At 35.5% G+C, this 13,713-nt stretch overlaps 1 protein-coding gene across 2 annotated transcripts in view; it reads left to right on the top strand.

Annotated features, from left to right (window-relative positions):
• SLC12A2 (solute carrier family 12 member 2) overlaps positions 1-13,713 on the top strand; it is a gene marked incomplete at both ends in the record, with an annotated part of 105,929 nt that overhangs the window by 23,569 nt on the left and 68,647 nt on the right. For both annotated transcript variants that reach the window (XM_082835226.1, XM_082835225.1), the window contains 3 exons: positions 4,219-4,338; positions 5,560-5,635; positions 5,942-6,037. In XM_082835226.1, the coding sequence (XP_082691352.1) occupies positions 4,219-4,338; positions 5,560-5,635; positions 5,942-6,037 (292 nt within the window). The remainder of the gene's footprint in view (positions 1-4,218; positions 4,339-5,559; positions 5,636-5,941; positions 6,038-13,713) is intronic.

The raw sequence follows: 13,713 nt of genomic DNA, 5'->3' as shown, positions 1-13,713 counted from the left end.
ACTCCCTGCAAAGAAATAAATGACCATGGAAACCAGAGTTCCCTTTCATTCTTATGTTTTCTGTATTCTCAGAAAAATGCTCAGCTACTCAGGTTTTCGTTCCCAAAGTTTCTCTTTTCATTCTTTTTCCATAGCTTCACCCACTAGCTCTTTATCCCTGGCCCCTCTCCTAATTTCCAGTCATGAATTTTTTAACAGCCTGGTGGAACTCTTTGTTTCATGGCTCCTCAAATTAAGAAATCCTTCCAGTTACTGAGGGTCTACCTCTCTGTGTTTTCCATTGTTTCCTCTGTCTCTTCCTCTCTTCCCCACTCTTATTCTCATGCCCAGTCTTTTTTTTTTTTTTTAATTTATTTTTGGCTGCTTTGGGTCTTTGTTGCTGTGCACGGGCTTTCTCTAGTTGCGGCGAGCGAGGGCTACTCTTCGTTGCGGTGCACGGGCTTCTCATTGTGGTAGCTTCTCTTGTTGCGGATCCCGGGCTCTACGCGCGTGGGCTTCAGTAGTTGTGGCTCATGAGCCTTTAGAGCGCAGGCTAAGTAGTTGTGGTGCACGGGCTTAGTTGCTCCGCAGCATGTGGGATCTTCCCGTACCAGGGCTCGAACCCGTGTCCCCTGCGTTGGCAGGCTGATTCTTAACTACTGCACCACCAGCGAAGTCCCTCATGTCCAGTCTTAATCCTTGCTTTGTAGACTCAGATTTACAGTGCTACTTTTTGAAAGATTATTTCCCCAAATAAATTTAAATTAGTTTGTTCCACCTCATTTAATATGGTGTTATCCAAAAAATCATGTTATTTTTGACATTGTATTCATTATGTGAAAAACAGTAAAAAACACAAACCCTTCATTTCTCTGAAAATGGTAGGTAGATTGAAGATTTTATTTATGTACTTTTCTATCAGTATAATTTATAGTTCATAATTGTATATGTGAAATTTTCCTGGTAATAAGATTTGTATACAATATTTTGTGTGTGTGTGTGTTTGTGTGTGTAGATAAAACGCCATACTCAACAATTTCCTTATTTCTCTGAAACTAATGTATTTATAGAAACAAAATGTATTCTACCTTGGTTTCCTGTTATTTCAGGAAATAAATATAAACCCAATTTTATTTAACTTAAATCTGTTGATTGAAATATAAAAAATAACATACTCAATTGATTTTAATTTTTGAATTGTATTTTAAAGATTAGTAACACTTCAGAGCTATTGGAACATGATAAGGAAGTTAAACTTAAATTTTATTTGGATTCATTTTTGTTTTAAAATATGTTATACATGCAGAAAAATCTTACGGTGTTTTTTGAATATAGTTGTTCATAGTATTGTGGAAACTGGTATAATTACTGCTAGATCTTCAATTTTCAGGTGGAATTCTAATAAATACAGCAAAAAGACGCCTGCCTGCTTCTGAATTATTAAAAAGACATGCACATCAGAATTTAGCCTTGGAGAAAGTAGCCTATTAAGTACACACATCTATAGTTTTCTTTTAATAGAGATGGGAATAGAAATACCTCTCTGTGTATAATTATAGGCATTGTATTTTCTTGTGTATTATTATAGGCATTATGTTTTCCTGTAATACTTGCAGGTTATATAATATTTTATGTTATTTTATAACTGAAGAGTACCAAATATCCTAGAGTGAAATCTAAGGAACTTCTGTCTACTTTAAAGTTGATTGAGTTAATAGGCAAACATTTTTGTTCTGGCTTTATTTGAATAATTGAACAGTTGAGCCATCAATTCTCTTTTTTTTCTTTTTTGGGGGCAGCGTTGGGGGAATTCATCAGTGATGTCCTACTGTATAGAACATAAACAACAGTGGACGTAAAGCCAAAGTGGGTTGCTGAGCTACACAGGCCCCTGATTACATTTTTTCCTGTTTGTACGTATTTCTCACACGTTTAACTATTACTGGTTTCCATGTTTATACCAAATTCTAAGCACGAAAGAGGGATAAAAATAGACACATGGATTAAAATGAGGAGTGACAGTCTGCAGACTGATACAAAAGAAGAGGTGGGAAAGACAACCAGAAATAGTCATTGCAAAAAGTATTTCATGGCCCAGAAATTCTTCTAGGTATATACCCAAGGTAAATGAAGAACACATGTCTACACAAAAACTTGTGCACAGATATTCACGGCAGCATTATTCATAATAGCTAAAATGTAGAATAGGCCCAAATGTTCATCAGCTGATGAACAGATTTTAAAATGGGGTATATCCATACAACAGAATATTATTTGGCAATAAAAAAGAGTGATATGTACTATAACGTGGATGAACCTTGAAAACGTTATGCTAAGGAAAAGAAGCCGCACACAAAGGCCACATGTTGTATGATTGCATTATTCCATTTATATGAAATATCAGAAGAGCAAATCCATAGAGATAGAAAGTCAGTAAGTAATTGCCAGGAGCTTCAGAAAAGGGGAAATGGAGAGTGACTGCTCACGGGCGTGGAGCTTCTTTTGGGATGATGGAAATGTTCTAAAATTGACTGTGGTGATAATTGTACAACTTTGTGAATATACTAAAAATCATTGAAATATGCACTTTAAATGGGTGAGTATGTGAATAAGAGCTCAGTAAGGCTGTTTTAAAAAGTATAGAAGATTGGGGTGATTACAGAATTTTTATGAAGTGTCTTATATGCCATAAGCCTGGGGCATCCTTTTTAAAGTACAATAATCATTTGATACAGTAGACAGTAGTTATGAAACTGTGCTGTAAGGGAAATTATGATGATTTATTTCTCTTAGGATCTGTTTTTAAAAGTTTGTGAGCTATCAGAATTAGTCAACATTAAAGTTCATTTTTAAGTTCTTAGTAATCTTAAAATGAGTTATTTTCCATGTATTTCATGTAGTTGAAGTTATAGCTATGTCTTTTAGCGTAAACGTGGAGATTAGTTTAAAATTTGATTATTTAAAAGAGCCTAGGTAAAATAATTTCAAAAAAAATATACTTAAAGAAATTACTGCATCTAAGTTGTTATACTGTTTCTTCTATTGCTTAAAAATCTAAGAATTTGCAGTAGGTACATTATAAAAATATGGAATATAAGAGCTGATCTAGGTTGATAGCACTTTGAAAGGCCATATAGCAATAATGCATTAAGGGAATTAAATGAGTCTACTTGGCTAACAGAAGTCAAAGAAAAAAAGCAAGTTTGGATTATTACATAGTTTTTTCTCTGTTGTAACACAGAACTTGCTGCAGCTCATTTCTATGAAAAATATTATATTCAGAATTCAGTAGAGGGTATAACCACTGAAAATGATTTCTTAAAAAAGTATTGTAGGAAATCTAGATCACAGTGTTCAGGATTAAATGATAATTTAGTTGGCTCTTTTTCATTTAAAGACTGAATGTTTGAAATATAGCTGTACTTTGTTCCCTGCTGTGAGATATGGTTAGAGGAAGAACTATGGGGCTAGTGTTAGGGACAGGATTCTAGATCTAGAACATTTTCTATTTCCCAACACCCTTCCACCCTTCATGATCTGTTTAAGGCACTGCCACTGGTTTGGAAGTTTGTCATGTGCCTTGGGTGTGTTAGGACTGAACAAAAGTTGAGAGCCATGGAGAGAAGGAAAGAGAGAATATAAAGAAGAAAAACTAAGAATTATAGAATCAGACATGAAACATAAAAGCCTTAGAAGGAAACACTAGTGAAAATGCATTGTGTCAACCAGTTCACGTCTGAATCTGAGAAAAATTAGAAAGGAAAGAATGAAGAGTGCTGAGTGACTGAACTCAGGAGTGAGTAAAGGCAGGAGTTAGGGGTGAATCTTGGGATCCACGGAGTCCCGCTGTCAGAGACTATAAAGGGAAAACTGTTCACTGGTGACGAAGAGGAGTTTTATATTGTTAACACTGAAAGTCCAGATAGGGGACGGGTGGCACCCAGGCAATATAAAGTTGTGGCTGGAGAGACAGGTCTGAATTGACTGACCTGGTTAGCCTATACTTAGCAAATAGTATTCTTTGTGTTCTGCAGATACCACCAAAATGTAATTAAAAGTTTAAATTATTAAAATGGGTTTCATGATAATTAAATTTTTAAAACAGTCCTTCGGTAAAATATTCAGAAACCCTTGATTCTTGTAAATACACTAAGTGTATTTAGTGATGTTTGTTTTTATCAGGTGATTTTAAATTTTAAATAATTCTTAAGCATAATTCACATTTCCTCTTATAACCAGGAACCTTTTGAGGATGGCTTTGCAAACGGGGAAGAAAGTACACCAACCCGAGAGGCTGTGGTCACATATACCGCGGAAAGTAAAGGAGTTGTGAAGTTTGGCTGGATCAAGGGTGTGCTAGTATGTACCTATAGACTTAATTTTAGAGTTACACATTTCTGTTTATTATACAATCTTCCTAATATCATCATTCTCGAGATAATGCTTTCTCTTTTTTAAACGGTTTTATCTGATTGTTATGGAGGACCAAATGAATACTTGCACCTCCTTTCCTTGTGGGTATTAAATTCAGTGAAGTAAATATATTTATTAATTTAATCAAATTATATTTGATTACTTCTAAGTTATATTTTATAACCTCTTCTGAATCTCCCATATTGTCACTTTTCAAAAATTAAGTATGGAGCTATTAAATTGATGAGAGCAACGCAATCAAGAAAGCTGGGCAGGTAATATAGCTGAAATATGCCTGCTTCCTTTCCTGCTACTGTATTGTCTTTTGAAGAGAAATGTAGAGATGTTAACAAGCAACAGAAGAAAGGAGACATAAGTGTTGAGATCACTTCAGTAGACAGGTTTAGGTGATTAAGGTTCAGATTTACTTTCTTTTTCTGTGTTTGAATAGGCACTAAGGATCTGACTGGAGTAGAGAGTCTCATTGGGACTTTGGAAGCACTAATATAGAATTGTATTGACATTTAGGGGAGAAGTAGAGGGAAAAATACCAGTTCTAGTAGTGATTTTATTGTCTAATCAGTAGAGTGTATTTTAAGCTCTGAGTTGTGTTGTTTGCCTATTCTTAGATTTTACTATTTTGGAAGGCTGTATTCTATGTACGAGCATAATAAACAAAAGTAAAAATAAATTGAGGATGCTGTCTTACAAAGAGTAGGTTTTCGAAAGATGTGTGAACTGTTGGCATTTTGTGTTGACAGATATTACATAATACTTAAATCCGCTGTAGAAATCATGAAGTGAAGACGTTATAAAAGAATAAGTAAAAAACTGACTTGCATTGATAAGGGGGAACATAAACTCCTTTTTTTAGGGCTGAAGTCTTAAAATATTCCTTGTGCCTTTCTTGTTCTTTTGCTTCTGCTTCAGATAAATGTGTGTGTATAAAGTACATACACACACATATACTTGTATATTACATTATACTTTAATTAGCTCACATTTAAGCTTTCAATAAAGCTCTTTAAAAAAAACTGTTTAAGGGTGGGATAAGAGATTTGAAAGGACCTTCTATAGTTTAAAATGTATGTTATCCTACTATTGGCTAGTTTAGCATTTACTGTGTATTTAATTACTTTTCATCTGTGACTTGGCCTCTTTTTCTAGGTACGATGTATGTTAAACATTTGGGGAGTAATGCTCTTTATTAGATTGTCATGGATTGTGGGTCAAGCTGGAATAGGTAAGTGAAGTGACATACTGCTTGATTCATTTGAGAATGAATAGGGAAAGGGCTGTGTGCATGTGTAGTCTGAACCTCATAAAATTCAAGCAGGTGGAATCATTCTACATTATGTTCTCCTTTGTATCAGACTGTTGTCTTAATGTCACTTTTTTCATAATTCTGATTTGATCTAATATGAGATAAAAGTAAGATAATTTATAGGTTGTAATGTAAATTCAGTATACTTAGACTAACCAGTTCTAGATGTGGCAGGTTTAAATGAGAGTGTAAGTATTCTCAAGTCTCTTTTCTTTTTCGCTAAAGGTCTGTCAGTCCTTGTAATAATAATGGCCACTGTTGTGACAACTATCACAGGATTGTCTACTTCGGCAATAGCTACTAATGGATTTGTACGAGGAGGTAAATTCAGTCTTTTTACATCATCAGCATTGGATTACTGACACTAAATAAATTGAGATTTTAAAATATCTCTAGTTATTTTTTACCTTAAAGAAGCAACATATCAGGTTCTATATAGGCAAGAAAGTTGCTATCAAGTACTTTTTAACTAATATTTTGAATATAAAATTTTAAGTTGATCCATACACAAACATGTATGCTTCAGATTGTTCAGTGTGTTTGGTAACAAGAATGGAGCTTCTAACTGGGTTTCTTCTCCACCAAGGCACCCCTTGTTGCCTTCTCCCAGGCTTCAGCCCTTGGATCAGTGGTGTGCATCCTGCATTTGGTCAGTATTGTACAGGTGTAACCTCATTCCTCCCCACTGAAGGAAACTTAGGCAGAGTTCTGTCCTCATGGTCTAATAGCTTGTGTGAGTTACACCTGGGACTCTGAATCCATGCCCTCAACTCTAGCTCTCTTCTCTGGGTACCCTGAGGCCTATTTTATTGGAGCCCACAAGACCTGCCTTGTGAGGTTTTACTCTTCCCAGGGAGAACACCCAGGACACCAGGAGAATGGCCTTGGGACCCCTGAGAACAAGAAGAAAAGAAATCCATTTTCCAAACAAAAACTAATCATTCAGCTGGAGTGAGGGGAAGATCCTAAGGGAAAGAAGAGAAAATGTATACCAGCTTCTGTAAATTCATCATAGCAGATCAAGTGAGAAAAGAATCTACCTGTTCCATCTGCCTCAACTATTCTGCAGATCTGTATTTGACATTATATACATGCAATTTCTGCTTTTTCTGCATTAGTACTTGGAGAAAGAGAGAACCGGATTGAGCTTTCCATTTTTCCCCAGTCGTCTTCATATTTTTTTATATACCAGAGAATTCAGATCACTATGGCCCTAAGGGAAGCTGGTAGCTCACATCTATAGTTATGACTGTGCTGAGCATGCATCACTGCTGGCTGAAGTTTTATATGTACGTGAATCTGGGTTGAGCAAATTGGGGTCCAAGATGTGGTTATGTCCAACGATTGATCAGACAGTGCTGAGAGATTCTTGGTTTCTTATGTAACTGGGTGCCCCATGCTTCATTTCATTCTGCTGCTACTGGGGAATGGACATAGGGGGAGAAATGGGATGCTGTGTTAGGTATTTGAGAGGATCGGCAAATCATCATAAAATTTCTCCTTGTCTTCAGCCCTTCAAATCTAGGTTGTAAGCCTCAAGGGGAGTGGGGCATGGACCCACTGTCAGCACAAACCCCATTCTGTTCTCTGTGTGAGTGCAAACTTAAGGAAAGTGTAGATTTTCCTGCGTTGTGACTAAAAAGCCATTTCATGTTTCAATACTACCAGTAGTTTTCATATATTTTTATGAATACCTCAGAGACTTGTATCTAGTTTTCTGTCCTGGACACCAAGGAAGTATGAGAATATGGAGTGCATGAAGATGTGTCCCAGCAAAGTACCATATGTTGTTGCAGTTTTGCCTGAGTTCCCTCAAAATGATAGTTCGCAGAGAGTAACTAACTATAGAGAAAAATAAATTGGATTATACAATTTGGAATTCTTCTGTTATCATTTGTTCATAAATGACAAAGTAAATACATTTGCTGAAATAATGAAACCTATAGAAAAAGAGAAAGCCGTTAATTTAAAGAAGTGACCAAATGCTTTGAAGCTTTGCTAGAAGGCATTCATTTTTCCCTTAGATCAGTTAGTGATGTTAGAAAGCTGGCTAATCCTTTATAGAATAATAAATGAGCTGCATTGTCTGCAGTGAAAGTTCCTGGAGATTCTTGCAATAAATGTAAACCCCTGTGTCTCCTCTCCATCTGCTTTGTAGACTTGGAGATCCCTAACAGGATTTATTTTGGTTTCTTGGAAAAACGGTATTTCCACAAGGGAGAAAGTAGATATAGGTATAAAACTGGTGAGATTACATTGTATTCTGTATTCATGGTTCTAAATTGAAAGTATCAGTATGACTCACACATTTTATCCCAAAAGTATATATTTCTTAGCTCTGTCCACAAATATCACCTGTAACAAATGACCAGCCCAGTATCAGTGAACACCCTGAGTGCCCACATTGTGTATTTCCATTCAAAGGAACCAGGGAACCTTGGAGAAAGCATTGATTCCAGATCTGGATAGGAAATGTACTAGAGAAGTCTAGACATCTTTCCACATCAAAAAGTAAAGAAGGTAACAAAGCCTACTTTGTTTCATGTCAAAAGGACCAAGGAGCCAACTTGAAGAAACTAACACTGACTTAAATTTGGATAGAACAGCAATACTACTAATAATAGTAACTGATTTAAATGAGAACATAAAATCCCTAGGTTCACAGACATCACACACACACAAAAATGTCATTTTCACCTTTGAAGAATGCTAGAGAACTAAAACTTATTTTGAAAATTGGTAAAGAATCTAGTGTGAATCAAGTTTTCTGAGTGAAAACTCCTTACCTGAACTCATTGTAAGCAAAAAATTGATAAGAGATTTATCCTTTGGGTAATTTTTCTACAAAATAAGTGAAGAAGAAAAGGGAATATTCCAACTTTGTAAATGCTTTACTTAATAAGACTACCTGTGAAATATCGAATATGAATCACATCATGCCTATAGCTTCAGGAAGCGTAGAGTATTCAGGGGAGAGAGGAACTTACTAAATGACACTGTAGGATGACGACAGCAAATGCCAGACTAGGAATCTCTCTGGAACAAGGAATCCTTGTTCAATAAAACTTTCCAAGGAGCAAAAAACAGAGAGGGAATTATGGTTTAAAACAAACTTTAAGAGACTTAATGTATAGATGCAGTTTATTTGCTGTTCTTCACAATAAGCTTTTTATCTTTTAGTAATATGGGACCAAGGGTGCCTGCATTGGATGCCTTCTAGCCCAACCACTGAGGACTTTATTTGACTTCCTTCCTTGAAAGGGCTGCGTAAGAGGAGAGCAGTAGAGCTAGAGCTATCTGGAGGGTCAGGGTGCAAAGACTTAGATAGGAGAAATGGAGGGATACTCCGGGAACAGAGATGTCTGGAGACCCATCTTAATTTTCTGTGGACTGAAAGTTGACTATTAAGGGCATTAACAAGGAAGTATTTTACTCAAAATATTGCTGAGAGGTTGTGGCTGCTCTCTTTACTAATTTCTGTCTTAAGAGCCCTTGTGTAAACTTGAGTGCGTAGTTATTAATATAAAGAACTATTTTGAGGTAGTGCTTGACATTTTAATTTGTTTTATTTATCTTGACTCTTAACTGAATTATGACATGTATTTTTATATTAACACTGAATAATATTTTATTCTTGTTTTGTGAGGTATATGTACTTCCAACTCCATGTAAGTGTGTGAAATGTGTACTTTTCCTAGTGTTGTGTGATTTATGCCACAGCTATTTAATGTTACTAAATAGCCTTAACGTTGGCTTTAACAGTACATTTTAGAGATTAAACAGGTACCAATCTAGAAAAGTATAGTTTTTTAAAAAATATAAATTAACTGTCAACTTGTGAACAAATGTAATAGTGTCCAATTATGAAGTCTAGGATAAAAATAATATGGAAATATTCAGGGTTTCTGGGAAAAAAAGTAAAAACTTAGAAAATACAAGATTCTGAGTTTCAGTCTTGATTAGACTAGAGTAATATGGGGGGTTGCTATTTAAAGCTACTGGTGGCAGGTTAGAGAACCATCCCCTAGGCCCTCTGCCTCTACAGAATAAAACTAGCACCAGCAACTAGCTGATGGAGTCACTGGCATACTCCCTGCCCTAGCACACATATTCAGGCTCTACAGATTGTTGCACCTGGGAGCCCAGAGCTCTTTCCTGTTCTGCAAGTCCTCCCAGTGTCCTTGAGATCTTGGATTTTACAGAATTTCCTTGGACCGTGTGCAACAGGTTCTGCAACTTAGATGGCGCTGGCCAGCAGCCACTGTCACTCAGGTCTGCATTTCCTAGATTTCACAGACCAGAGTCTCTTCTGTTCTCAGATAATTAACCTCTGAATATCAACTCATCTGTGAAATAGAGGACAACCACAGGCAACCTTTTATAAGATGGAAATGTAAATTCTGCTTGTGGATTATAGTGTATTATGTGAACTGAGCAATAGAAGGGAACAGTTCTTCAACCACTTTCTGGTTTGGAGTATTAAAAGCAGAGGTCAGTACACTTTCACATAAAAGCCCAGGCTACATCAAATTTGTGATGGGCAGTTCTGAGAATCTAAAGTCAATAGAAATCTGCATAAGTGACTAAGATCAAATTTTTATATTCCTTGTATTTCAGTCAATCAACAGATAATTGTTGAGCACTTTGTGTCAGGCACTGGGTTTGTGACAGTACAAGCCAGACAAGACCCTATTATTTTCTTGGAGCTTATGTTCAGATAATAGTGACAGTTATTTTTTGAGATCTAACTGCTAGGCATGGTACCATGGTCTTTGAAATACATTGTCTGATGTCATACAACATTGATGTTGCATTATGCAAAATTAAACAGCCTTTTTTTTAAACAAAATTAATTTTATGCAAATTCTACTGGTAAACCTTTTAAAAATGTCTGCAGTATGACAGAATTACTGGTATCTTTTCCTTCTCTCTGAAATAATTGACCTCCTCACTTTTGTATATAGGTAAAGCCAAACCATTGGAAGTGAGGAAAACTAACATTTTTCACATCTTGTAAGTGACAGAAAGTACTCTCTGTATTGGTAAAAAATCAGATTATCATTGATTGTCAGATTTTTTTGTTTAGCCCATTGTATAACTTTATCAGTTCCTATCATTACCAACCAAGGAGTTGTAAATTAGATTTCAGCTCTGTAGTTCTTTCCTTTTATTGCTAAATTATTTCAAATTGTAGTTTTTCAGATCAGTGAAATGTTTGAAGAAGCTGTAAAAAGCAGTTCTATAACAGTTGGGACTTCCTGGCAGTCCACTGGTTAGGACTCCTTACTTCCACTGGTTCGATTCCTGGTTGGGGAAATTAAGATGCCACATGGCCAAAAAAAAAAAAAAAAAAAAAAGAATAAAAGCAGTTCTATAACTTATATTATGAGTTATTGGACTTAAACATAAACATTGTGTTTTCAGTTCAGTAAAGCACTACTTATGTACCACAAGTAACTCAAACGTGAATCTGGCAAGTAATTGTAAATAATTTGGCTTGGGTTTTCTCTTTGACTCATTTGGTGACCTTTCAATTTTGCCAGTCTTTAATGATTAAAAATACTATAACTTGGTTCCCAAATTGTCTGCTGCAGAATTAGAGCTACATGTCTTTGATTTTAAAGTTTAACGTATTCAAGTGATCAGTCACAATGATAACATAGTACCGAATTATGGTCTGAAGATTACATGTTTGTCACTTCGCCTTTTCCTGTATGGCTTCATAATGGCAACGGAATAGAGGAAATTCACTGAATGTTAACAGGCAGATTCCTTGTTGTGTATTTGTTAACCAGGGTATTAGGATACATTTCCTAGAACAATAACTAAAATGGATGTTGAATCCATTTGGATCCATCATCACCCCATAGCATTCCTAAAGTTGTTCCTCAGAATTTTATACAAGGTGTCTTTGAATAAACTGTTAAGTGAGTGTACAGAAGTAGGTAGCTTACTGCTCTGACAAAGGATTCTGGAGTATTTGCTAATCATACCAGATGAACTCTGAAGAGTAATTGCTGAATAGTTTTCTTTCTATACTCAAATCTTTTGCCCAGTGTTTTGGAGGGTATTGATTGAGTTTATTTTATTGTGGTTTCCTACTATTGAGCTTTGAGTTCTTTATATATTTTGTATACAAGACCTTTTTTAGTATGATTTGCATTTTACCTTGTATCATGTATGTATTAGTCAGGGTTCTCCAGAGAAACAGAACCAATAGGAAGTGTACATAGGTAGAAAGAATAATTGGAAGGAGTTGAGTCATGTGATTGCAGAGACTGGGAAGCCCAAAATATTCCAGAGTGAACCAGCAGTCTGAGGACTCAGGAATGAGCTGATGCTGCAGTTTAATCTGAAGGCCATCAGGCTGAATATCCAGGAATGGCCTGAGTTCACATGTGAAGGCTTATCTACTATAGAATTCTCTTTTGTTGGAGAGGGGATGTCTGTCTTCGTTCTATTTAGGCCTTCAGCTGATTGAATGAGGCTCACACAAATTATGGAGGGCAATCTGCTTTACTCATAGTCCATCAATTTATATGTAAATCTCAGCCCCACACCCTCACAGAAACATCTAGAATAATGTTTGACCACGTATCTGGGCTCTAGGGCCCAGCCAGATTGACACATAAAATTAACCATCACATTGTCACTTCACAAAACTGTTTAAAACTGGAGCTTATTACCTTTCAGACTTTATTAAATTTTAAATGTGTTCATTTTTCTACCTCGTAGTTGTAGTTTGTATTTTAAATTGAATGGGCTTCAAGCTAATCTTTGAAAGAAATTAATTTTGATAGAAAATGTGTGTCAAAGTTTGGTTTTGTTCAGAGATTGTTACCCACAACCTTGAGTCACTGAGGATGTCCTAGACCACATGCTTGCTGTGATTTTTCAGCATCACAATGGACAGTAAGATTTGTTGTCCAACTTTTGTCTAAGAGTGAGCATTAGTTACAATAAATGAAGATTAAATAGTCCAAAAGAAATTAACTTGGAGTTGAACAGGTTTGTTAGTGTTTCTAAAAATTCAAATATTTTTCACATTAATATGAAACATTTAGTCCACCTTAGCACATAGAGCCATATGGTGCTAATTGAGCCATGTGTGATTTATTTTTATTTTTATTGAGATATAATTGACATACAACACTGTACAAGTTTAATAGGGCATAAAATGACTTGACTTATATATATTTTAATAATTACCACATTGTTTAGTGAACATCCATCATCTGTTATAGATACCAAAGGGAAAAATTTTTTTTTCTTTGTGATGAGAACTTTTAAGAGCCACATGTGGTTTAAGAAATGTCTGTTTTGTGGCATAGTTATTAGACAAACATCCAGAGTGCCTGGTCAAAATTTAATCAATACTGCTCCTACCTTCCTGCGTATAGTTGTTTGGGTTTTTTATCTTTGTGCATATTACTTTAAAGGTTCTATGTAGTTTGAGTTGAAGTCAGTTGTTGTGAGTATTCGTGAAAGCTGTATCTGATAATGCCCCTTTCCAGAAATCTCCTTTTGAAGTCTAACATATATGATTACTTCCTGCTATCTCATTTTGACTATGGTACAATTTAAAAAATGTTAGTTGTTGACAGTTGATTTATAGCATATTAAATAAGCATTATTGAAGTAAAATTCACATGTAGTGAAATGCACAGATTTTAAGTTTACAGTTCTGTGAATTTTCATAAGCATGTAAACCTGCGTAACATCTAGCTCAATCAAAACATGGAATATTTCCATCACACTGGAAAGTTTCTTGACAATCAGATCCTCACTGGTAGCCCAGGCTGGATTATACAGAAGGTACTCTTTTTATGTCTCATCTCTTTCACCTAACATAATGTCTTTGGAATACATCCATTTTAGTAGTTTGTTCATTTTTGTTACTGTGTAGTATTCCATTTTATCACTATAAAATTTGTAATAGTAAAAAATGTGTTTATTTAGTGCCTATTGATGGACATTTGGGCTATTTTTTAGTATGA

Source organism: Leucopleurus acutus (assembly GCF_964270905.1).
Source record: "Leucopleurus acutus genome assembly, chromosome: 3".
Taxonomy (NCBI): domain Eukaryota; kingdom Metazoa; phylum Chordata; class Mammalia; order Artiodactyla; family Delphinidae; genus Leucopleurus; species Leucopleurus acutus.
This window is presented reverse-complemented; position numbering and strand designations above follow the sequence as displayed.